Source organism: Eptatretus burgeri, chromosome 8, assembly GCF_056783735.1.
Source record: "Eptatretus burgeri isolate ZD-2024b chromosome 8, Ebu_testis_v1, whole genome shotgun sequence".
Classification (NCBI taxonomy): domain Eukaryota; kingdom Metazoa; phylum Chordata; class Myxini; order Myxiniformes; family Myxinidae; genus Eptatretus; species Eptatretus burgeri.
In genome coordinates, this window is record NC_140968.1 from 65,583,942 (window position 1) to 65,610,196 (window position 26,255).

Genomic DNA, 26,255 nt, shown 5'->3' on the forward strand with positions numbered 1-26,255 from the left:
CAAAAAAAATCAAAATTTTTGTTTTTTTTTCTCTAACAAATTTTTTTGGGGGTTGGAATTCACTTAAAACATGTAGAAATGCAAAAAAAAAATTCAAATATTTTTCAAATAAAATCGAAATTTTGAAAAAAAGTTGCAAAATTTTTTTTTTTCTCTAACAATTTTTTTTTGGGTTGGAATTCACTTAAAACATGTAGAAATGCAAAAAACAAAAATTCAATTTTTTTTTCAAAATGGCCGCCATAGCAGCCATGTTGGACTTTGGACCAAGTCCAAAATCTCATGGCATGATCCTTGGACCATACCTAATCCTCCACCAAGTTTCGTCGAAATCCGTCCAGGAGTTTTTTCCGTAATACTGTTCACAAACAAACAGACAGGGGTGAAAACAGTAACCTCCGTCCATCTTCGATGGCGGAGTTTAACAAGATCGAAAAAATAATCTCCTCAGATTCAACAACGAAAAAAAAAACCGAAAACACACGAGCAGGACAAGACAAATCGAGCTGAAGGAAACGATACTGTAACTGCACTGCTCCTGATTGGTCAAAGGACACCACGTGCATTGTGTGGGCGGTGTTATGCACGAAGATTCCAGCAAACAGGCCGAGACCAATCATTCTCGTTATGTACCTCATGCTGCATCGCCAATCCTCGGCGGCACGTGATACCATTGGACCAATCATGTTCGGCGATGTACCTCGTGCTGCATTCTGACAAGCTCTGGATCAGAGTGAGCTTTGATTGGTCAAAGTAGTGGAGAGGCGACGATAACCTCTGACGGATGGTAATGACCAAGGAGGAAAGGCGATGCGTCGTTTTGATTGGTTGAAACGTGGAGGAACGGAAGGAATTCTTCTCCTCGGATCCACTTGCAACACACAGGTATCTGTTTCATAACCCGAATCACTTCACTGCGTCATTAATAATAATATTTTTCTCCTTATTTTAATTTGTACGATTTTCTTTTTTTGATCAACGTTAAAAAGCTTTAGTGACGCCTTTCGACATTTTCTTCATCCGCGAGTCTTCATAGATATTTGTGAAAATTTAATTTCCGTGGGAATGTGATCTCACTGTGCACGGCTGTCCTGGTTTTACATCATTCTTTTGCGCCCACCTGGCCCTGCCACGCTGTATCAAACGATTTCATTCCTTGTGTTATTTATAAAGGTGCTTATCACAATAACAAGATTTTTACATTTCAAATATTAATTATGCTTTTTAATTGTTTTTCAACTGAAAAAGCATGAATTGAATATTTTAACATTAGTGTACTCATTAGCTTCACCACACGCGCTGTATTGAAGGATGTCGCCGGGGGTCGGCCGCCAACCGACCGCTTTGACCGGAGCCGCAAGTCGAGTCGGCCCGACCAATCGCCCGGAATATAGATCGCCGCCCGGATAACTCTGAGTGACGGGTCCTTGTACAAGAACCGAAATACGCCAATCGGCAGATCACGTGGGGTAGGGTCGATTGCCAATCTTCAATGTACCTAAATACCCACGTGATCCAACTAACGGGGCTATTCCACCCTTGCCGGATCTCGTACGGAACAAACCGCCGAGGCGAGCCTGTCCCGTGCGCGATTCCGAGCGGCTTAATCACCGAGAACCGTCGGTCCAAATGTCCCCCTTTTACGGCAAACCAACGGCTTTCTAACTCCCAACACACGAAATGCTCAGTCAATGAAAGAATCGACGTGACGAGCTGAAAACATTAACAATTGGGGTATTTATTAATAATAATGGGGAACTCTGGAAGCACGTAAGAGCAGAACTATACCGACTATACGAAATGCAATGCAAAGATTTACAGCACACAAAGCACTTAACAATTTTCTACTTATTAGACGGGGGCCCACGGACACACCCACACCCACACCCACACCCACACCCACACACACACACACACACACACACACACACACACACACACACACACACACACACACACACACACACACACACACACACACACACACACACACACACACAAGAAATGGTGGCTGGGGCCTTTAATAACGGACTCCAGCTCGGAGGACAGGTGAGCTGAAACCCAGAGCCTATCTTGAACCTCTCCAGCGAGAGCGAGCTGGATCCAATCGCCGTGAGCCGCGATCCTTCCCGAGCTCCAGCGAATCCTCCCGCGCTTCTCGACACGTGCTGGTGAGACGAGGCACCGATCCTTCCCGTCGATGCGTTGCTTCCCCGAGGAACCACCTCCAAGATGAGGTTGATGAGTCGCACCAAGCCAGGAACCAAACGGAGAACAAAGAGCTCCATGAACCAAGAAGAAGAAGAAGCCACCATTCGCAGCTCGAGCCGAACAACCGGCTCAACTTTCTTCCAAACAAAGCAGCTCTCCAAAAAGCCTACCGAGCCAAGTAGGACCCGAAGCTCTGTTGAACAACTCCTCTGCAGAAGGAAAAAGCTTCCGAAGGCCTCAACCCTAACCAAAGCCAAACAGGACCCGAAGGTCTGCTGATCGACGCAGCCCTCAACTCCCTTCGAACACGAACAAAGAAAGGATCTCCTCTTATCCTTCTCCGCCCCCTCCCCGGCGTGACTCGTGCCCTCGTGATCCATCCCCCGCTCAACCACGGGTGGGAGGGAGTTGTTGATGTCATGAATCACAGGACGGAAGGGCTCTTCTTCCTCTTCGCAGAAGAGGGGGAGGGACGTCTCCATTGTTCGCACCTTAACTATTAAATCGATCTGCAGCGCATCTAATCGATTTCTAAACATTTAAATAATGGAAGGTGAGCTATCTAGGGAACTTGCACTTATCGACATAGCTGACTCAAGGAACCTGTATGTTGTGTGCAATCAAATTCCAAATTCGTAACTATATATATATATATATATATATATATATATATATATATATATATATATATATATATATATATATATATATATATATAATGTTATCTCATTTTATTATTATTTTCAGTGACGACTTCCTCCACCCCCACACCTGTCCAAGAGCAATTCTTTTTTACTTGGTGCTCTCACCTCATTTTCATACAATAATGGAAGGAAACGGCCACATCACATTCCTTATTATGTTTCATCAGGAAATACCAGGCCAGTTAAATCAAAATGCAAGTGAATTATTGTTGAAATATAAACAACTCTGTCTGTAGTACTGCTGCTAATATGAGTGTGTGGGAGATTTGAGTATGACGGAAGCGATGAATGGAAGACTTTATGTTCGAAAGACAGAGTTGTAGGCCGTCGTTTTGTTTACCCAATTTCTGTGTTTTATCCTCTTCAATGTGAAAAGGTCTGGAAAAACAACTTCACACCACTATATTGAAAAACGAAAGGCAGTGGCATTTTCAGGGAGGTTGTAGAAAGCTCTGAAGTCTTGCTCAATTGAAAGCTGAGTTTGGGATAGAGGAGGTGCCAAATAGTACTTCAGCCAATGTCATTGTATTTTAGCTCTCTTAGCTGTTCTTCAACCTCCTTTGAGGAGATCGATTGAACCCACTGAAAGGATAAACAGATCATGAATCGATGCAAATGAGCTGGTCATTTTCGAATAAGTGTGAGTGGGTATTACGAGTAAGAGGCCTTCGCCTTATTTTCACGGTCTCTTAGCCTATGTTGCTTTTAACTCCCTGCAAAAACGGCAAATAATCCTGAGGAATTCCTTGATTTTTTTTGCCTATTTCAGCCATGGAAATATGCAATGTTATGATGTATATGTGGCAGCTTTAAGGGTCCTTGCATGTTATCGTAGCGTTTATCAAAGGCCACTTTTAATAATTATAATAGTAATAACAAGTAAAAAAGACATAAAAGGTCATCGTCCCTGTTGTTTTAGTAATTTTTCTGTTTGGAGCGAGTTAAAGGGCTAGCCCATATTTATGTATAACTAAAATGGCTGCCAGTCTACCAGTCCACCATTTTTGATCAGATCACAAAATATAGTGAGGGGCATCTGTATGCCATAATGGACTGTACTTTTGCCAAGATTGAACAAAATCAGACCATGCATGTCTGAGAAATGGTTAGGGACATATTTAAGTAACAAAATAGCCACCAGTCGGCCATCTTGAATCTGATGTTGAAAAAAAAATGAGGTGCACATGTACACCATCATTTGTTGCCTTTGTGCCAAGTACGAATAAAATTGGTCCATACATGTCCGAGATATGGTTGCAGATGCACACACACACGTACACACAGACACGAAAATCGAGACCAAATCCATAAGCCCCCATTTCGGACTAAGTCTAGCAGGGACTAATAATAAGGATAATAACATGATCTCTCCCTCCCCCTCCCACCCCTACTCCAGGATATGAATTCCAACTTTCGTTGCAATTGAGAAAGACATGGAATTGCCTACAGGCAAATCCATTCACAAGCGTGTCTCCGGGTTACTGGCAATCATCAGTATTGACTTGATTTTTTTTGTATACCTTGTCGAGGGTCGTATGAGAGCTAACACACAAGGTACAGCAAGGGGGGCATGAGACGAGGGGCGGGAGTGGGAAGGACAAAACGGTGGGGAACAGAGACATTAGGAGATCTGTGGAAGTGAGAGGGATGGAGCGGGGAACATGGGGACTTTCAAGAAGATGGACATTACAGGGACTTTCAGGAAGGAAAGCAGGGAATTTGAAGGAGGTGGGTTTGGGGTGGATTAACGGGGGTAGAAAAAAATCGAGGTTTTGGATGGGAGATGATAAGAGGTGGTGGTGAACAGCTGTTTTGAAGGCCTGGAGGGAAGGATGGGATTGAATAGAGTGGGGGAGTTCATTCCAAAGGCGGGAAAAATGAGGAATGAAAGAGTGAAGGTGAGCAGTGATTCGTGATTTTGCTAGTTTTACCAGAAGGGGGTTGCTGGTGGACCTTGAGCACCCTGCGGAAATATGGGGGGGGGGGACATTATGTCTTTTTTTTTTAATTTTTTTTTTCCTTTTCTAAAATTATATTTTTTTGTATTTTACATTTACAGAATGATTGATATCCTTATCCCTATGGTGGGAAGATGTGAAATTGCAAATTTGTGTATTTTGCCAGCAGTACAGGAATATTTCTTGTAATGATTTTCAGTTGGTGTTTCATATTGCAACTTTTTTGCGCTAGTCAAGTTGGCTACCCGTCATAGCTTTCCAATATGGATAAAAACCCCACTCGCCGATTTTTAGAATTTTCCTCCCAAAAATGGCCGCCGGCAGCCTTTTTTTCCAAAATGGCGACCTTTTTTCGCGTTTTGACACATAAATCGACTCCTACACCTGCTAAAATACGTTAATGTTAATTGATATGTGTGTTTGTAGATGATTATGATTGCTATGTCTGCTAGCAGTCGGGGACTAGACATTAGGCATCCAATATGGCGGAAAAATCCAAGATGGCCGATTTTGGCCACTGGTAAGTTGTTCCCTCCGATGTGGGTTCTAATATGTCTAGTTATAGGTTTTTGGTGTGCTGAATTCGTTTTTATGCTCTAAAATGCATTATATCTGTCACAGAGACGTCTGTGGGGGTCATGCTCTCGCGTTAAGAAGTAGTTCTTGCAAGTCCGAAGAAGAATTTTGAATATTCTCGCCCTCATTGATATCAGAAAATAACAATTAAATATTCGAAGTTCAAACATGTATTTATTTAACATGTACAGTAAAAACACGAATTACTAGTATACTAATGCCATTGGTAATTGACACCGCAATTGGTAATTTTCACTCTTGCCGATTCCAACGTGCCCACAGATGAGCGAGAAACTATGGCAAAACTGTTTCATCAGACACCTAGACTACCTCATGATCAACTCAGCTCAGGAAAGCCAAAATTTCCGGCCGTGGATGAGAATGAGAGTAGTGACCTGTGTCTCAGCAGTTTCATAGATGACGACTCGTGGCGGTTATTCAATCTTCTTGAACTATATGATGCACTAGATGTAGAATGGATGTGTGAGCCTGCAAGCACATGCCCAGAAAGTGATGGTTACCAAAAATTCGCAAACTGTGCACAATGTTCACGGAGTTAACGACCTTGCAGAGTGTGGAATTAAGTTGATTTCAGATTTTATAGACAAAACGAGGGATGAACAGCAAAGGCAAGCTTTGCTTCAAGTGGTTGAGTGGCACAGGCAGAATTATTCTGGATACACGAAATCCACTCTTCAGAAAATGTAGATGACTATATGAAGCGAAGTGTGAACATTGATGTTTTTGAACGATGGAAATTTTAATTTGAAATGTCGCTACAGCCATGTATGCCATGCCATGGCCAATATTATTGATTATCGAGGCTGATAGGCACACATCCATGAATTCATATTAGAACATTCATTATGGCATTAGTATACTACTGTACATGTACATGACATACTGTACATGTTAAGTAAATACATGTTTGACCTTCGAATATTTAATTGTTATTTTCTGTTATCAATGAGGGTGAGAATATTCAAAATTCTTCTTCGGACTTGCAAGAACTACTTCTTAACGCGAGAGCATGACCCCCGCAGACATCTCTGTGACAGATATACTGCATTTTAGAGCATAAAAACGAATTCAGGACACCCAAAAACCTTTAACTAGACATATTAGAACCCACATCGGAGGGAACAACTTTCCAGTGGCCAAAAATCGGCAATCTTGGACGCCATTTTGGATTTTTCCGCCATATTGGATGCCTAATGTCTAGTCCCCAACTGCTAGCAGACAGCAATCATAATCATCTACAAACATACACATATCAAGTAACATTAACATATTTTAGCAGGTGTAGGAGTCGATTTCTGTGTCAAAACATGAAAAAAGGCCGCCATTTTGGAAAAAATAGCCGCCGGCGGCCATTTTTGGGAGGAAAATTCTAAAAATCGGCGAGTGGGATTTTTATCCATATTGGAAAGCTCCGACGGTTAGCCAACTTGACTCGCGCAAAAACGTTGCAATATGAAACACCCTAATATACAGGCTACCGTATGTTTAGTTAAAAAGGAGATTCTTCATTTACAAAGCAACACAGTCAATATTGATGGGAGTGAGCGAAGCTGACGGCTGTATGAGAAATGTGCTTTATTAAAGAGCTTAACGAAGGAAGATTCCCTTGGAGGTCTGGCACAGCTGCTTCGGAAACTTGCTGCAAAGACTGTTTTATTTTTGGGAATTGAAGATATTGCACAGGCTTGATGGACTTAATGCCTCCTCCTGCAGTGAAGTTTCTTGTAATTCCTTGCAATGCTCAGTTGAAGTGTTTTATGAGATTTTGTTTTGAAGGAATATGTTTTCTGCCAAAAAAGAACAATGTGTGTGCAAAGGTGTGAGTATGGTAAGAATACTGATTCTGGCTCACTTTTCCCCATGTAAATGAATGGGGGATTTTCAGCGATTCCCTTTTTTTTTCCCTAAAAATAAACCCCCTTTTTATCCCAAGGTATATTTATTTGTCTCCCCTTTTAACCTGGAGGTTGAACCTCATTGAATTGAACACCTGGGGGTTGAACAGCTCACTCATTGAACCTATAAAGATTTGTTCATTCTCAAATTCCTTCAATAGTTTAATTTTCTTTGCACAATAATCCCCATCTAAAATATTGACAAACAAAACATTTGAATCTTTATATTTTTTAAGATACCCCTTTTGTGCCATTACGAAATGATAAACTTCTCTTAATGCTCTCATCTGGCCACCTCCTGAGCCACATATCATTTTGAGATTATAGTAAATTGTTTTTTCATTGTTCAATTGATAACCATCAAAGTTTTCAGTCCATTCAAGGATATTCATTTTTTTCTTTACATCCTCTAACTTACTAGTTTTTAAATTAATTCGCTTATTTGTTTTATTTACCTTTGTTTTAGTTATTTTTTCAATAAGACTTATTTGATATTTTTCACATTCATTATGTTTTCCATTTATATACCAAGACTGAGATTTTCTCCACTCTTTAGTTTGATTAATACTTGGTTTAACCATTTATATATTGTGAAAAAACGCGGCGGTAGCCCTTAAAAAACCCTAACCCATCTTCCCATCGTTAAAACATAATCTATTTTATACACTCTATCATACAATATCCATATGGAACACAATCTATTCCATTATCTAAAATAAATCTCTTATCATCAAAGGCTCCTAATGCCTTTTTATTTACTTCTTCACTATATATGTTATGTTTATAACTTCTTATTGTATTCATTTTCCTATATTCTTCTTTCTTATTCATCAAACAATTATAATAATTTCTAAAAGTTATTGATTTCTTTATTACATATTTCTTTATTCCCTTTAACCTCTTATCAATCTGTTCACCATACTTATAAGCATATGCCTTTGCTCTCAATCCAATAAACTCACTCATTACTTTTCCACCCAACTCATCCTTAAACTTACCAATAACCTTTTCATTCTTTTTAGAAAATAACTCACTCTTCTTGCTGAAATTACTTGTATCATATACTCCAATATTTTTCTTCATATCTTCATAAACATCATCAGTTTTTATATCTAGGATAAAACTATCAGTGTCCATATACAACAATGAAACATTTTCACCATACTCTTTCTTTAAGTCATTATACAAATAATCATACATCAATATCTTTGATAAATCAAGAACTGCTGTTCCAATATAAATTGGTTTATCCATTACAATACTTTCCTTTTTCATATGAATTGCAGAAAAGTTCTCTGAAAAAACCTCTTCTCTCTCAAAACTTGGTTTATTTATCAATCTCGAAGCTTCTTTCCAAGATGTTGCGAATCTAATGTTTTGCCTGTTTCTAACATTTTCCATAGTCTTTCCAAATACAGCATTATTCATTAATTTATAAAAGTCCCCTTCAAATTTTACTTTTGTATTTGCTCTCATATCTGTATTGAATTGAATATACTTTTTCACCCAAGGACTTTGTTTAAATTTTAAAACTCTATGAATTTTAGCTACTCTCAATCCTTCTCTCAAAAACTGTTTTAAGCTTCTCTGATGTAAAACATATCCCTCTTTATCATAGAATGTTGTTAATAACTTTTCTGTTGATTTGCCTTTAATATTAAAACTTTTATGATAATCACTGAACCATTCTTTCTTTGGGGTTTCTTTCTCACATGCAAAAGGAAGGTCTTTATGCTTATTATGAAGAACACTCGGGTACCTCAAATCAACTTCAAAATAATAACCTTCTTCTTCGTCATTCAATTCCTCTTGAGAAGAAATAACAATATTCATCAAAGCCTTTTCATAATCCTTTTCTTCCACCCACTCTAATTTACCATAAGGTAGAGATTGAGACATTGCCCATCCATACAAATTATTAGCATCAAAATACATCAAATAATTACTATCTTTTTCACTATCATAATTTGGGAGATATTTATTATTTGCTTTCGCATATCTTTTTGAACATACTTGTGATATTCCACCTCTCTTGGACTTCTCAATCATCAAAAGCATATCAACATCACTGATTAAATCTATATCTTGTTTTGTCATTTTCAACATTGCACTCCAAGCTAAACCAGGAGCTGTGAAATAGTGGGCAGGGTCTAATCCATAACAATTTTTATTATGACAGAGTGTTCTAAAAGCCTCAAACACATCAGCTAACAATAAAACATCTGTTTTTAGATATAAATCATGATATTCTCCAAGGTTCTTTATCTTAAATATTTTCCATATTTCTTGTGCGTGTTTATATTCCTTATCACTTATCTCTTCTTCATAAAGGTTATTATAGAAACTTTCTTTTGAAGGAAGTTGTGTTTCTTTAAATCTCATAAATGAATCCATATAATCATAAGGATAAATTCCCTTACTTGTAAGAATTTTCTCTTTACTTTGAATTTCATTCCTTGTTTGAATTTCCTCTCTCGTAAGAATTCCTTCTTTAATCAGAATTTCATCTTTAATCTGAATTTCCTCTTTAGTTCGAATTTTCTTTATAATTAGAATTTCATCTTCAGTTAGAATTTCTTCATTAATTAGAGTTTCCTCTTTACTTTGAATTCTCTCTTTAATCTGAATTTCCTCTTTAGTGAGAATTTCCTCTTTTGGAAAGAATGAATTAAGATTTGGAAAAGAGTCCGTGGAGCTTAGATTTGATGCGAGGTAGGCTAGTGGTGTTCCCATAAACTTGTAAGAATCTAGAAACCTAATACGAGTTAAAGGTTTTGTGAATATCATTTTTGAAAATGAAATATACTTTTGACTTGTGTTTGTTATGACAGAAATATTCCCTGGTGTTTTTGAAAGTTCATTTATAAATAGATGTGTATCATAGTTGGCGCTGTTGTGAAGAAAGACTGGAATAAAAGAAGGTAATTTATAATTAAGATTACAACAGGAATGAGCGGGACCTCTATATTTACCAGTAAGATGACAATGGTCTCTAACTTTAGACTCCTTAATTTCCCCCTCACAAATATGACAGATATTGTTCATTCTAAATTCTAATTTTTCTTCTTTGGTTAATTTCATCGGTTCATTTGTTTCTTTCATTAATTTAGTGAGTCTTATACAATCCTTTTCTAATCGTTTTACAAACTCTTGTGAAGCATTTTTTCCACGATAATGTTCAAGTTTGTTATACTTTTCTCCAACAGATGATTTGATATAATAACAGAAACCACAAGGAATATGTTTTTGATATTTATTTGTATATGGTTCTTTTGGATTAGGAGAAGCAGTATTTATCTTTTTAAGGATACATTCAAAATCAGCGTATATCACAAATGGGTGCATGATAGATTTATTATAATCTTCAAAAGAAATCTTTTCACCAGGTTTAGGCATTGTAATTACAGCTGATTTATGATTACTACAATATTTTGAATGTTGTTCTAATCGTTCTTTTGTATGAAATGAATTAAGACATCGCTTACAAGGATATGTTTTGTTTGCTGTTCTGAATACCTGAGAAGAGATTAATCTTGATAAATTATTGATGTATGTGTAATGTGAATTCTTTCCAACACTAAAATATAAAAGGTCAATGTGTGTTTCTTCATTTTTATAGTTGTTTGAAATTTTTAATATTTGAACTTTGTTTGTATCCGTTAATCCATATATATTAATAGAAAGATTATTCTTTTTCTCAAATTTAGGAATATCTGTTAGTGGCATTGGGAATTTAAAATCTTTAATGTCCAAGGTATTCTCATATTTCATATATTGTTTTACTCTTTCTGAATTACATTTTGGTGGATGAAAGTGAGCAAGAACAGACCAGAGAAAACATTTATTATCATTGTTCTTAATATTAACAACTGCCTTCTTTAGTTTTATTTCTTTTGGTAATTCAATGTAAGAAGAAGCTTTAAGAGGGTTTGATTTTAGAATGTGTATATCTAAAAAGATGATTTTTTAATATTGAATCCACTTCCTACCACTGTATTATCAACATCCTCCTCTTGTCTTGATAGTTCTTCATAAACCCCACTATTCAAAAAATCTTGAAATGATGTTATAAAATGAAGACCTGTTCTCATATAAGGAGTATGTTCTTCATCTTGTCTTTTCATATTCATTTTCACTCCCATATAAAACTTTAAAGTTTTCATTTCTTTTAATGTCTTTTTAATAAATTTTTCAACATCGGGTTTCACTATTTCAATTGATTCAGCTATTGATGATGGACCGGGTTCTCCAAATTGAAAAATCCTTATTTTTATATGCCCTTTAAATGCCCCATCAGTGTTTTCAATATAATAGTCTCCCTTTACTTTAAACTCATTTTTCTTGTGTTTTTGTGATTGAAGATGTTTATTATAACTACTCTTCAAAACATCCTTTGAACAGATATCACAATGTTTTCTTTCCAACTCAAGAGGAGATATTTGATGAAATAGATTAAATGTGTGTTTGTTGGTTCGGAGGTGTTTTCTATAATGTTTATATTCGTGATTACAAACATCGCAGTACGTTGTATTCACCATATTTATAGAATAAAACTTTGCTTAAACTAAAATTTTCTTGATGAAAATTTCGCTTAATTTATAGGTGAATCTGTGCTTAAAAACATTTTATCCTCCAACTTTTTCACTTAATAAATACAATGTTTCAAGACACAAAAGACAAGTTTCAATCAATCTCTTCATCTGTTAAAGATACTGAGAAATATGTCAAGGATGTAAAATTGAACAAAGATAAATATAAAAACTATTGGATAAAAACTATTATGGTAAATAATATGAGTTCTTCAATTTCCTTCAGTGGAAGGGCTTTCAGTATACGTGGAAGAACATCAATTAAAGTATCTCTAACAAAAGTTTCTCCTCTCCTTCTAGTAATATATTCAAAACTAGAAAAAGCAATGAAACAAGAAAAAGTATCAAAGAACAAAAACCTTATGGATGAAGCTTTAGAAAGAAAAGATAAGACCATCTGTAATATGCAAGGAGAAATTTGTATTTTTTTCAACAACCCTAAAGATGTAAATCCTGATGAAATAAAGGATGTTAATATATCAGGTGAAATGACATTTCGTTCAATAGTAGTTAACGATAATTTTAAAATTACCTTTAATATAAAAAATGTTGTCGTTGAATCTGATAATGAAAAAAAGTATATCGATATTGATGGTAATATACAACTGAAAGTATAGATGAATTTCAGTTTTAGTAAAGTTTTACTTTATAAATATGCTAGACTTTCCTGATTCTCCATATGACAAATTTGAGAATTGTCCTGCGTGTGAAAGACGGGGATTAAACACAGAGTCAAAAGCCTATAAACAATGTATATTCTGTGATTATCTTCTAATTAATGATAATAAAAAATATAAAAAGGAAAATAATTCTTTTAGATTTACACCAAAAATGAATTACTTTACAAGATTGATTAGAGAAATGAATGTAAAGTATGAGGGTGATAACACACCTTTCCTTACAAGGGAAGAAACTGAACGTATAAGAGAAATGTTCAAAGGATTGTTGTTGTATATTATTCATGGATGTAATTTTCAGGGAAATATCAACACAAGATATTGTATAAATAAAATAATGGATTATCTTGAAATTAAACCTGAACTTCGGATAAAATATAGAGTTTCCAAAAAAGCCAATAATAAATTAAATAACCTGTTTTTCAAATATATAAATGAATGATTTTTTACCTATTTGGGAAAATAAGGTAAAATTTAACAACCATAAAAATCTCCCAAATTCATTAAGATGTCTCATAGTTGGTTCAAGTGGATGTGGAAAAACCTGCTTACTTTTAAAAATGCTCCTCACTCCCAACTTTTTAGATTATGATAATTTAATAATTTTCACAAAGTCGAGTTTTCAACCAGAGTATCAACTACTCTCACAAGGTTTTAATGCTGGTCTTCAAAAAGAAGATATAATCGGTTTATTTAAACGTCAAAAAAACCTAAATGATTATAACATTGAAGATATAATTCAACTATTTTGTGATACACAGAGATGTAAAAAGAAATCAAATCCTATAACTTGTATTCTTAGTGATAATACGGATGATATACCGTCTCCCCAAGATTTGGATAAATCAAAAAAGAACCTCGTAATCTTTGTTGATTGTGTTAATGAGAGAAACCAAACGGTAATGGACAGCTACTACACAAGAGGGAGACATTCTTCTTGTAATTGTATTTATCTTAGTCAATCGTACTTTCAACTTCCTCGTCGTTCCATCAGAAACAATGCTAATACTTTTATTTTATTCAAGTTAAATTCAATAGATATCAATAATTTTTGGAGAGATAATTGTTCTACATTATGTAGTAAAAAGAAATTTGAGGATTACATGAAGCACACGACTGAAAAATATAAATATATTGTTGTGAAACAAGATGAGATATTAAGGGATATATTTTTTGTTTTATAAACAATTACATATATAAATGACAACTATTATTATAAATCTTGTGGGTAAATCTGCTTCTGGAAAAAAACTTTCATAAATCAAGGTTCTTGTGTAGTACAAATGAGAATATTGTAAATTTACTTAAAAAACACCCCGTGATACGCATTGTATCAACAACAACTAGAGCAATAAGACCTGGAGAAATAAAAGGTGAAGATTATCACTATATTTCAGCAGAGGAACATATGCGATTGAGGAATGAAGGACAAATATTTGAGGAGGTTTCTCTTGGTACAACAAAATATTCACATTGTAAGAGTGAGTTAAGGAAACTAAAATCTGGTGGTGTTGGGATATTAGAAACTAACCCAGAAGGAACGAGACAAATTATTAAATATCTGAGCGGAGTGAAGATTTTATCATTCGGTTTTGATGTTGATGAAGAAACTCAACGCAAACGTATGAAAAGCAGAGATGCAAGTATTAGTGAAGAAGAAATTACAACTCGCATTAATGTTAATAAAAAATTTGATGAAATATTTAAAGAAAAGGATTTATTTGAACACATCTACTTGAATGATGAAGAAAAGGAAAATTTCCCTGTTAATCTTTACAATTCATTAAATGATATTTTACAATAAATAAATGGATACAAAAGAAAGAGCAAGAAGATTTAAGGAACATCAAGAGTTGGTTTCAAAAGTTGTAAAACAACAGGAAGACATAAAGAAGAAACGCAGACAGAAACTAACGGGCGAAGAAGCATTTGAAAGAAAACAAGAGAAATTTTTTAAACCACTTTTAAAAACTTCCCAAGAAAAAATGAAAGATGTTTCCACAGTTCCCACAGTAGAATATACTCCCAGAAAGCTTCAAATGTTAAAAGATTTCAGTCAAATGACGGAGGAAGAATTAGAGCATTTAGGAGAATTAGAATATGATGATGAAGGTTTATTTCAACAACTGGAAGAGATTAATCAACCCCCTGATTATATTGTGAATGCTATTCAAAACAATGAATATTCAGCGGATTCAAAAACCAAAGCAGGACTCATTCCAACAGAACAACCAGCAATATTTTATCTTGTTCAAGAAAAGGTATTGATATTTAATGATGAATTAAGGTTCTTAAGTTCTGCTCAACCCCCTGTTAAACTAACTCCGAGATTAATGTTTCTTCTCACAAAAGATGGAAGACAAGGTTCAACTGTGAGGGATGAATCAAAGTATATTGATAAACCATTGGATATGGAAAATAATGATGATAGAGTATATATTGATTTGCTGAACACTCTAAATTATAAGGTTATTCTTTCTGGTAAAAGTAGGAAGAATGAGAAGGAGAAACACATTATTCAGGCTTTAAGTATCCTTGGTTCAGGTATTAGTTTTCTTCCAAATGACCCATCGCAATTAGTTAATAGACTGTTATTGTTGTTAGGCAGTAAGAAGGCTGGAAATAACAATTGTTTTAATGAAGCATCAGCCATTTTAGACCAGTTGATGAACATGAAAATAATTAATAAATCTCACTATAAAGACATTTTATCTCATATTAAATAAGATGAGAAGCACAATCCTGAGTTTTAATTTCACAACAAGCGACCACACATCTTCATTCCCATACCCACTACAACTTGACACAACAAAAGAATATGAGGCATCTTTATTGTCCATGGAAACTTATAATACCTTATTTAATATAACCGAGAAAAATGACAAGTTTAGTTATAATCCGGGAAGTGGATACAAAACGATAACAGTCTCACTGAGCATACGAGATTTCTCAAATATCTTCCGAAATTGCTCGTCTTATGAAAGAACAGGGTGATGAACCAAAAAATATTGTTATAAACATTCAAAAACATACTTCAAAATCAACGATTAAAGTTAAAAATAACTACAAGGTTGATTTCACAATTGATAATTCATTTAGAGAGTTATTGGGTTTCTCCTCAAAAAAAATTGAAACTAATGGGATGTTTTACAGTGATAATGTCATTCAAATATCCTCAGGAATAAATTCGGTGTTAATTCACTGTGATTTGATTGATGGTGCTTATAATGATGGAAAAAAAACAAATACAATATTTTCATTCAGCGCATACTCAACCCCAATTGGTTATAAATTCAATATGGAACCTAAAAATTTGGTTTATCTACCTGTGTCAGGAAAAACCATACACAGAGTAAATTTTAGGATAACCGACCAAGATAATCGTGTGATTTCTTTTAATGGAGAAGTTATATCCATCAGAATTCACCTACGTGAAGTTTTCCAATAAATAAATACGATGGTTATTGTGAGGAAACACGAGTTGGGAAAATATAAAATAATTACAGGGGATGGGATGTTCCTTTCCCCGTACTACAAGGGTGAAGGTATGTATCTTGGTAGAGGATACTATAAACCTAAGAGACAAAGGGGTGTCGGACATCAATTTAGAGGAGATGGGATAATTGATACTCTCATGGGTATTGGTTCAACTATTCTTAAACATAAAGACCTAATTGGTTCAACTGCTTCTGCTGTGGGAAATGTAGTAGGTGCTGTAAAGAGTATAAAAGATGCTCAGAAGGAATCTCATAAATTACAAGCAATAAAAGAAATTAAGAAAGGTAAAACTCAGTTGTCCCCCCAAGAACAACAGAAAATAATTCAAATACTTGGATCAGGGTTTCAAAAGTTTTAACATCTTTTTTCCTAAATAAATACAAGTATGGAAGCAATTGATAGTATCTATGATTTGGATGATACTATTATTATCTCAAACTCCACTAAAAAGAAGATTACTTCAAGGTAAATGCAATAACTGGAACAGACTGGAATACAAATGGTACAAAAAGTTTTGAAATAAATAATCAACAAACCTATTTGAATCTCTCCGAAAGTTTCTTGTTGTGTAAATTTAAATTCACTAAGGCTGGGAATAACACAAACGCTACACTTGTAAATGATTTCTTCTGGAAAATGTTTGATAGTGTGCGATTGTATATTGGAACACAAGAAGTTGAAGCGGTTGATTATGTCTCTGCTGTATCTGAAATGATGAAATTTACACTCTATACATTCAGTGATAGAATGGGAAAGGGGTCTGTCGAAGGTTTTATTCCTGATATGTCAACGGGAACAAACACAGACCCTGGATATATTCAAAGGAAAGGAATGTATAATGATGATACAAAAGTAGAAAATAGTTTTACTGTGGCAGTTCCTCTTAAAGGTATATTTGGATTTTGTGATTATGATAAAGTTCTGTATGGTCTTAAAATTAGATTTCAACTACAAAGGAATGATAATGAAAATAGATTGCTTTTTGGTGTTGGTAGTGCTTTTGGTGAACAGAATAAATTTGTAATTGAGGAGATGAGTTGGTATATCAGTGAATATACTCCTAATCTTAAAACAGAAGAGATGTTGAATCGAAGACTTAACTCAAAGAAACCACTCAGTGTATCATACCTCAAAAGAAGATGTCAACACGTTAAACTCAATCAAACTACTTACACGTGGAATTTGGGTGTTCTGGAAGGAAAGCCACGATATCTGTGGATGATTTTTAAAAAGCCAGATGGTGATACTGCGACTGATAAGAATAATGCATTGAGTGATAATGCTAAGGTGAAACAACTTCGCGTTTCTCTAGATGGAACATTTTATCCACGAGATAGATTGGAAATTAATTGGGAAAAAATGATTTTGCTGAAGCATACAAGTCTTACCAAAAGGTGTGTGAAAGTAATGGAAATAAAGAACCTATTTTAGATATGACAGCATTTAAAAGTTTGTATACAATCTATGCGTTTGACCTGAGCACTCAAAAGGAAACTATAAAGTCTAATCGAGTGGATACTTCCCTATACATTGAAAGAGGAGAGAGTGAAGAAGTTGATACATATTGTTTGCTTTTGGAAGAAACAGAATTGCAGATTAATACAGATAATGGTGTGATGATTAGTCTCACATAATTTTTTGTTAAATAAATGAGTGGCAAAGTACCAACTGGGGTATATGTTAATCAAATCAATCTTCATAAACTATCATCTTGTGTTCAAAATCAAAAGCCTTGTACGATTAACGTTAATATAATTCAGAGAAAAGGAGCAGTAAGAATTGATGTTTTGCTCACAAGAGAACAGGTTAAAATCTTGAATGACACTGGCTCACTTAAAATTAAAATGACAAAACCAATGTTGAAAAAATATTCAATAAGAGAGACGAGTGGAGGATTTCTCCCATTTCTAATTCCTTTATTTGCTGGTTTAAGTGCGGTTGGAGCATTGACGGGTGGTATTTCAACAGCGGTGAAAACTGCCAACGAAAGGAAGGCTCAACTCCAGGCTCAAAAAGAATTGGAAAGACATAACAAAGAGTTGGAGAAACAAATTAGTGGAAGTGGTGTAATTGTAGATTTTGCTGAAAAACTTGAAGGTCTGCCTGATAAAGCGAGATTGTTAGTTGGAGATATGCTTTCTTCTATAGCACAAGCAGGTGTAAAATTAACAAAAAGAGGTAATGGATTATATCTTACTAATAAATAAATGAGCATTGATGAGTGGTTGAAAGAATTTGGAAAGAATACAACATCAAATTTACAACTTGCCAAATATTGTAAGAAATTAAAAATTCATAATGTGGTTATTTGTATGAGAGATGAATTAACAAATGTGCCGAAACATACAAAGAATATTATTATGAACTTAGAAGATAATGATGGGAACGGTACTCATTGGGTTTGTATTTTTAATAGTCAAGACAAATATTATTTTGATAGTTTTGGTCTTCCACCACCTGTTGAAGTCATAAAATTCTTACAGAATGGTATTTATCAAACATTTCAAGTCCAAGAATTAAATTCCAAGTGTTGTGGTCAATTATGTCTATATGTGTTATTTCAACTCAACAAAAATAAAAAATTTTATGATATTATTTTTAATCTAATATAAATGACTTATGTTGGTAAAGATGGTTCTATCTTTGGTGTATCTCAAGAACTGGATATTGATTTATCAAATTATTATACAAAGGCACAGGCTGAACGACATAAATATAATATAAACAAAAATATTAACATGAAAAATGCTTATAAATTAAAAAATTATCCAAGCCCGACTGACGCGAATGACTTGGTGAGATTAAGCGATTTATCATAATATATATACTTAAATAAAACGGCTGTGTATTCCAAAGATACAGAAGTGTTGATATTATCTCCAGGTCATACAGAATTCACAGTTCGAATTAAAATAAATTTTTATAAAGAAGGGCGTATCGTTTGTATGAGAATAGAACAATGGGGGTATGATATGAATGATTTAGGGTATAATTGGTCATTTAAAATTAACCTCGAAGACCTGGAACAATTAAATCAGTCTCGTAAGGAAGAATATTATGCACTTGGTATCGAGAATGAGTTTTGTGGAGCCACGATTAGTAAACAACAAATAAAAGAATTTAATAAGGGTAAATATAATAATGGTTTTGCCCTTGTTTATCTCATGAAAACAGAAAAAACAGGATTATATATAATAAGTAAGGAAATACAAAATGATTTAACTATGGGAAGATGGGGAGGTGTTTCGTGCCATAATATTATTCTAACATATATTTCTAATACATAAATGACAGCAAGAAGGCTTCAAGAAAATTATCATTTCTGTGTCCAAGCATACCTTCAAGAAAAGGGTATTCGTTATTTTAATAAATATGTTCTACAACATAAGAATGAGGTATTTTCAATAAAAGATTGGCATTATGCTGATGTTGATAAACCGACAACTTTAGATTTAATTAGAATGTTAAATAATGAAAAAATTATAAGGTTAAGAAAAGGTAAGGCTCTTTTAGAAATTCAAAAGAAATTTTATTGGTTTCCTGTTGTAAAAAATTATTTTGGATACAGGAATAACAAGAAATCCTGATGAATATATGTATAATATTCTATGGGGTGTAAACGATTCAAGGATAGTAAGGGATGAGGAAGGAGTTGAAGAAGAGAGGGAAGAGGAGGAAAAGGAGAAGGAGGAGAGGGAGAAGAAAGAGAAGGAGGAAAAGGAGAAGAGAGAGAAGGAGGAAAGAGAGAATAGAGAGAGGGAGGAAAGAGAGAAGAGAGAGAGGGAGAAGAAAGAGAAGGAGGAGAGGCAGAAGAAAGAGAAGGAGGAAAAGGAGAAGAGAGAGAAGGAGGAGAGGGAGAAGAAAGAGAAGGAGGAGAGAGAGAAGGAGAGGGAGAAGGAGAGTGAGGAAAGAGCGAGACAAAATAAATATCAAAATATGGAAACCAGTGAGATTAAAAAAGATTGGTGGTATTACAGAAAATAACTCAACCCACCGAGGAGGAAAACAAAGAATTGACAAGTCTATTTGCAATACTTTCGACAAGACTATTAGCATCGACAAGATATGGATTTTAATTCAAGTTTTTCATTTTTTTTTCTTAAATAAATGGAGGAGAGAGTGAAGGCATTTCTAAGGATTCTTTATGTTTTAAAAATTAAGATTCAAATGTGCATGTTGGAAACTAAAAAGGTTTTTGCACTCTGCAGGAATTTTTCTCATAAATAAATGAGTTATTGTCTCAAATGTAAAAAGAAAACTAATACTAAAAATATTTCATATATTAAAAGTAAAAATAACAGGGTTATACAAAAAGGTATATGTTCGGTGTGTGGTTCGGTGTGTGGTTTTATCAGGAAGTAAATTTACAACTACTGGAATACCAGGGGAATTACATCTTCCAGGGTATTCTTTCTGTGGTCCAGGCACAAACTTGGATAAAAGATTACATGAGGCAGACAATCCTAAATCCTGGAGTAAACCAATCAATAGAGTTGATGAAGTGTGCATGAGACACGATATTGATTATGGGAATACCTCAACGTTGGAAGAAAAGCATGAAGCCGATAGAGAAATGTTGTATAATTTGTCTCTGATACAAAATCCAACCTTGAGAGAAAAAGTTGATAGGTTCATCGTGAAGAAGATGATTAGTGCTAAATTGAAACTTGGACTTGGAAATTCAAAAAACTTATAGGCTCTAATGATGCCATTAAGACTGAAGAGCAATTAGCTGATGAATTACATAAACCAATATTCACAAAGTTTCAGAGAAGGAAAGTTTATTCCAAGGAAGTTGATTATATCTGGTCTGCTGATTTGATTGAACTCAATAATGATAAGGGGTACAAGTATGCTTTAACCGTTATTGATTTGAGGAGTAGATATGCGTGGGTTGTCCCTTTAAAAAACAAAACAGGTAATACTCTTATGTTAGCTTTTCAACAGATATTTAATAAAAGTAAGAGAAAACCTAAAAAATTGTGGACTGATGAGGGTAGAGAGTTTTATAACAAGACATTTATGAATTTTCTAAAAAATAACAGTATTACATTATACAGTACCTTTAATGAAGGGAAGGCAGTTGTTGTTGAACGTTTTAATCGTACCTTAAAAGAGAGACTATATAAAAAATTCACACAACTCGGTTCACAACAATGGTCATCTTTTATTCAGGATATTGTGGATAAGTATAATGACACGATTCACACGTCAACAAATATGAAACCATCAGAAACATTTACAAAATTAAAATATGAAAAAGAGATTAATGTCAGAAAACCTAAGTTCAAAGTTGGTGATATCGTAAGAATATATAGGTGGAAATCTCATTTTGAAAAGGGTTTTACTGAACGATGGACGAAAGAACTTTTTAAAATTGTTGATGTAATAGATACAGTTCCTTGGACTTATAAAATATATGATTTGGAAGGGGAAGAGATTTTAGGTTCATTTTATTCACAGGAATTACAAAAGACAAAACTAAGCAGATAATACACCTTTGTGGACACTCGAGGGCCAAGTCCGAGGTGTACAAGTATATAATGTGTGTCAAGGGGTGGACGTTCTTAGATCTGTGAACCCCAAACACAGAATCCTCAACTGAATAGTCAAGGCTTAACTTTTGTTTGTTGATGTGTATGTGTGTGTGTGTGTGTGTGTGTGTCCCAACCCTCACATTCAAAATCTCAACCCTAACCCTCACATTCAAAATCTCAACCCCAACTCAATCCTCACCCAACACAGTCTTTTTCAAAATGAGATTTCCACCTATATATATATATATTTTACGTTTTTTTTTTTTTTCTCTTCTTCCAATTCTGTCTTTTAAGGCTTTCAGGTTTGATGACATAGAAAGAGGGAGTAAGAACTTTCTTGATACGTTTAAATCCCAAAGAGTGGTAGCATTTCAAGTCTTCAAAATAACCCCAACTTTCCAAGTCTCCAAGGTAGTTATTTAAACCATCAAGGCAGAACTCATTTACTGATTTTTTCAAAATTTGTGAGTCTCCAAGGTAGTTCCCATATTTAGAACCATCTTGGCAGAACCCTTTTCCTGAGTCTCCAAGGTAGTTATTTAAACCATCAAGGCAGAACTCATTTACTGATTTTTTTTCAAAATTTGTGAGTCTCCAAGGTAAAACTTGTATTCTGGCTCATCAACGTATAACTTGTTCAGTGGGTATTGTCTTGATAACTCACAATGAGTAATATTGCTGTAAAACTCTTTTTCAGGATTTTGCTGGTCTCCAAGGTATAACTCTTTGGTTGGGTCATCAAGGACGAACTCGTTCTGTGGGTCTTGGTCGCTCATAAGGTCTTCAACCAAGCCAACAATTTCGCCCCAAGTTGTAGCAAAAGCAGTATTTTCATTTCGTATTTCAGACACAATTTCCTGTGAGAGAAAATAATAATGTATTAATTAAGTTATTTAATTATTAAATGAGTATGCTTCAATCAAAGTTTGAAAATAGGAAAATAAAAACCTTACCTCAACAGATAAGAGGTTTGAATCCAGTTCATCAACTTGAAGGTTTAGTTCCATACAAGACAGAGAGTTCCAAGGAACACCAAAGTCATCCCACTCAAGGTCTTGCTCGTTCTGTAGGTCTTGGTCGCTCACAAGGTCTTCAACCAAGTCAACAATTTCGCTCCAAGTTGTAGCAAAAGCAGTATTTTCATTTTGTATTTCAGATACAATTTCCTGTGAGAGAAAATAATAATGTATTAATTAAGTTATTTAATTATTAAATGAGTATGCTTCAATCAAAGTTTGAAAATAGGAAAATAAAAATCTTACCTCAACAGATAAGAGGTTTGAATCCAGTTCATCAACTTGAAGGTTTAGTTCCATACAAGACAGAGAGTTCCAGGCAAGCACACAGCACACCATTGCCAGCAAAAACAAATGTTTAAAATGGAGCCTGGGCTTGAAGCTTTTATAGAGAAAGACTGGTGGGTGTGGTTTCCTTTGGAAATTCCCTGGGCAAGCCTAGGCAAGCCTTCATTAGGAAATTTTTCAAAACCATAACATCCTGTAATTTTCTAGTGATTTCTTTGTGAGTCAGAGATGAACTGGAAATGATGTAAGAGTGGGCGGGGCTTAGCAAAAGTAGGCGGGGCTTAGGAAAAGTGGGCGTGGCTTAGAAAAAAATACCTTATGAAAAGTGGGCGGAGCTTAGCAAAAGTGGGCGTGGCTTAGAAAAATACCTCACGAAAAGTGGGTGGAGCTTAGCAAAAGTGGGCGGGGCTTAGGAAAAGTGGGCGTGGCTTAGAAAAAACCTCATGAAAGTGGGCGGAGCTTAGCAAAAGTGGGGGGGGCTTAGAAAAGTGGGCGTGGCTTAGAAAAATACCTCATGAAAAGTGGACGGAGCTTAGCAAAGTGGGCGGGGCTTAGAAAAAATACCTCACAAAAAGTGGGTGGAGCTTAGCAAAAGTGGGCGGGGCTTAAAGAAAAGTGGGCGGGGCTTAACAAAAAAATAACCTGTGGCTCAGGAGGTGGTCAAACAAGAGCATTAAGAGAAGTTTATCATTTCGTAATGGCACAAAAGGGGTATCTTAAAAAATATAAAGATTCAAATGTTTTGTTTGTCAATATTTTAGATGGGGATTATTGTGCAAAGAAAATTAAACTATTGAAGGAATTTGAGAATGAACAAATCTTTATAGGTTCAATGAGTGAGCTGTTCAACCCCCAGGTGTTCAATTCAATGAGGTTCAACCTCCAGGTTAAAAGGGGAGACAAATAAATATACCTTGGGATAAAAAGGGGGTTTATTTTTAGGGAAAAAAAAAGGGAATCGCTGAAAATCCCCCATTCATTTACATGGGGAAAAGTGAGCCAGAATCAGTATTCTTACCCTACTGGTGTGATTGTACTCAACACCTTCCTCATTTAGATGAGTTACAGCAGGGTTCTTTTGAGAAAGCTCTCTTGATGAACTCAAAGAAGCTCTTAACAGTCTTGATGATCACAGAGTGCCTTGTTTTGATGGTTTACCTGTGCAGTTTTATAAAGCATTCTGGGATTTGCTTGGGCCTGTTTAATGAAGTGTTTAAATGTTTCGTGTGCAGGAAACTATTACCTTGTTGTCGCCATGCTATTGTGTGCCTTTTCACTAAGGAAGGAGATTTACAGGGTTCATTATATAATTGCAATCATTGTAACATTGACAGAATCTTTATTTTGTGCAGATTATATCATAATTGTTAATCGGATGAAGCCCTTACTTTGTCTTTTAATAAATCCTGATTCGTCCTATTTTATTTTAAATATATCTATTCATGACAACGTTTTTATGCCTCTGCTCACGAAGTCGCCGGTAGCATTATGTTTTTGAGTTGTCTGTCCATACGTACGTACGTCCATGCTAATTTTCTCTGTTTCCTGTGCAACTGCTTATCCAAGTGACACTTTTTTCACCATACGTGCAACCATTTTCATGTAGAATGCTTCAATGATAATTATGACGTCATAGGTCACATGCTGAGGCATCCATGTTGGAAAAAAGGAAAAACTTTGGACCTTTGTATCTCTGAAAGCGCTCCATGGAAAAAATTGAAACTTGTCACATGTGAAGTAATCTCCATGGGAAACGAGTGTGATTTTTGATGTCATAATTGCATACGTCGAACATTTTATCCGATCAGTGTGAATTTTTTGAGGGCCATCCAGGGCTAAATTGTAAGTGGGAAAACAATTTGATGAACTCATCAGTCTTATTTTTATTCAGCCATCAGGTTTGGCAGCCATATTATTTTTTTTTTTAACATAAAACCTTAAAAAATATTCTTCTCCGAAATGGCTGAACAGATTGAGGCGAAACGTTACAGGTATGATCACCTATCCACGAGGAACAAAAAGTTCTCCAAATTATGATGTCACATGTCACATAGTTTTGCAGCCATCTTGGATTTACCCTCAAATCTTTAAAAATCACCTTCTCCAGAGCAGCTTGACAGATAGAGGGGAAACTTCACCCACATTTTCCCAAAGCCTTGTGGATACCAGCTTGTTTATGAATAATTAATAATTCACATCGTCCGGCAGCCATATTGGATTGAACAAAATTCTTTGAAAAATTCTTTCTCTTGAACCACTTCATCAATCAATGTGAAACAACACAATTATGATCTAGTAGTGATGGGGAATGTGTATTTTAAATTTCAACCGGATTGGACACAAGGTCTGACTTCAATTGCACTTTTGAACCTATGATAGCTATGAACTCACCAGAACCACATCCCTAAGCTCATGGTAACCTTCCCATTTCTTTTCTGTCGTAGGTTTCCTTGATGCATGACATTTGATGCACCAACTGACCTGCAGTATACATGGTGTTGGTGCTACAATTGTCAGGTATCTTTAGTAATCTTGACCGATGGTACATTACTCCACATTTTAGAAATGTAGCCTCCTCAAATATATTTCCCTCTATTTTTCTGACCACCACATGCTCACCATGGACTTATTCTTCCTCCAACTCAAGTGTTAAAGTGCTTGTTGGAAATTTTTAACATCAGGCTCTTGGATGATGCCTTTTTCAAAGAAGCCTTTCACAATCTTTGGATGGCAGTAGCTCAAAAAAAACAATACCTTTTTACTTCCATTAACCTAGGGTGGGATGCTATGAAAACCCAGACATGGCTATTTTGTTAACAATTCAATTATTACATCACACATGAAAGTTAAGTCACAATGCCTGCCTTTTTATCGAGAAAAATGAAGGTTTAAAAAAAAAAACAGAAGAAAATATAAACAATACATTGCATAATAAAGCCAAGCACGTGTACTTCAGCCCTAACACTAGAGCATATGGTCAAAAAGAACTTATCAAAATACAGTCCAAAGCTCATGGTTATACAAATGCATGCATCCTTGCCCACAGGGCCAACATGAATGGTGATACGATAAACATTCTTTGTTTGTGGACCACTCACTGGCTGTTAACTTCAGTGGAGAGGATACTTTTTCATAAGAAAAGGTTAAACCAAAAAACTATAACAAAGCTCAGGACATGCACTTCGGAATGGTGTTACAAATCACCTTTGGTGAACAACGCATTTTCTTGAGTCTTTTTTTTTTTGTATTGATAAAAAAATTAATTTTCTCTTGTTTAAGAATCTA

The 26,255-nt window shown here is 35.1% G+C and overlaps 1 protein-coding gene across 5 annotated transcripts in view; it reads left to right on the forward strand.

Annotated features, from left to right (window-relative positions):
- STT3B (STT3 oligosaccharyltransferase complex catalytic subunit B) overlaps window positions 1–26,255 on the forward strand; it is a 75,336-nt gene that overhangs the window by 12,588 nt on the left and 36,493 nt on the right. The window contains exon 2 of one of the 5 annotated variants that reach the window (XM_085892336.1): window positions 25,415–25,487. The exons of 1 other annotated variant lie outside the window; for it this stretch is intronic. In XM_085892336.1, the coding sequence (XP_085748462.1) occupies window positions 25,438–25,487 (50 nt within the window). In that variant the 5' untranslated portion in view covers window positions 25,415–25,437. Of the gene's footprint in view, window positions 1–747; window positions 886–25,414; window positions 25,488–26,255 lie in introns of those variants that run through there. 3 more of the 5 variants (XM_085892338.1, XM_085892339.1, XM_085892337.1) reach the window with 3 other exon arrangements.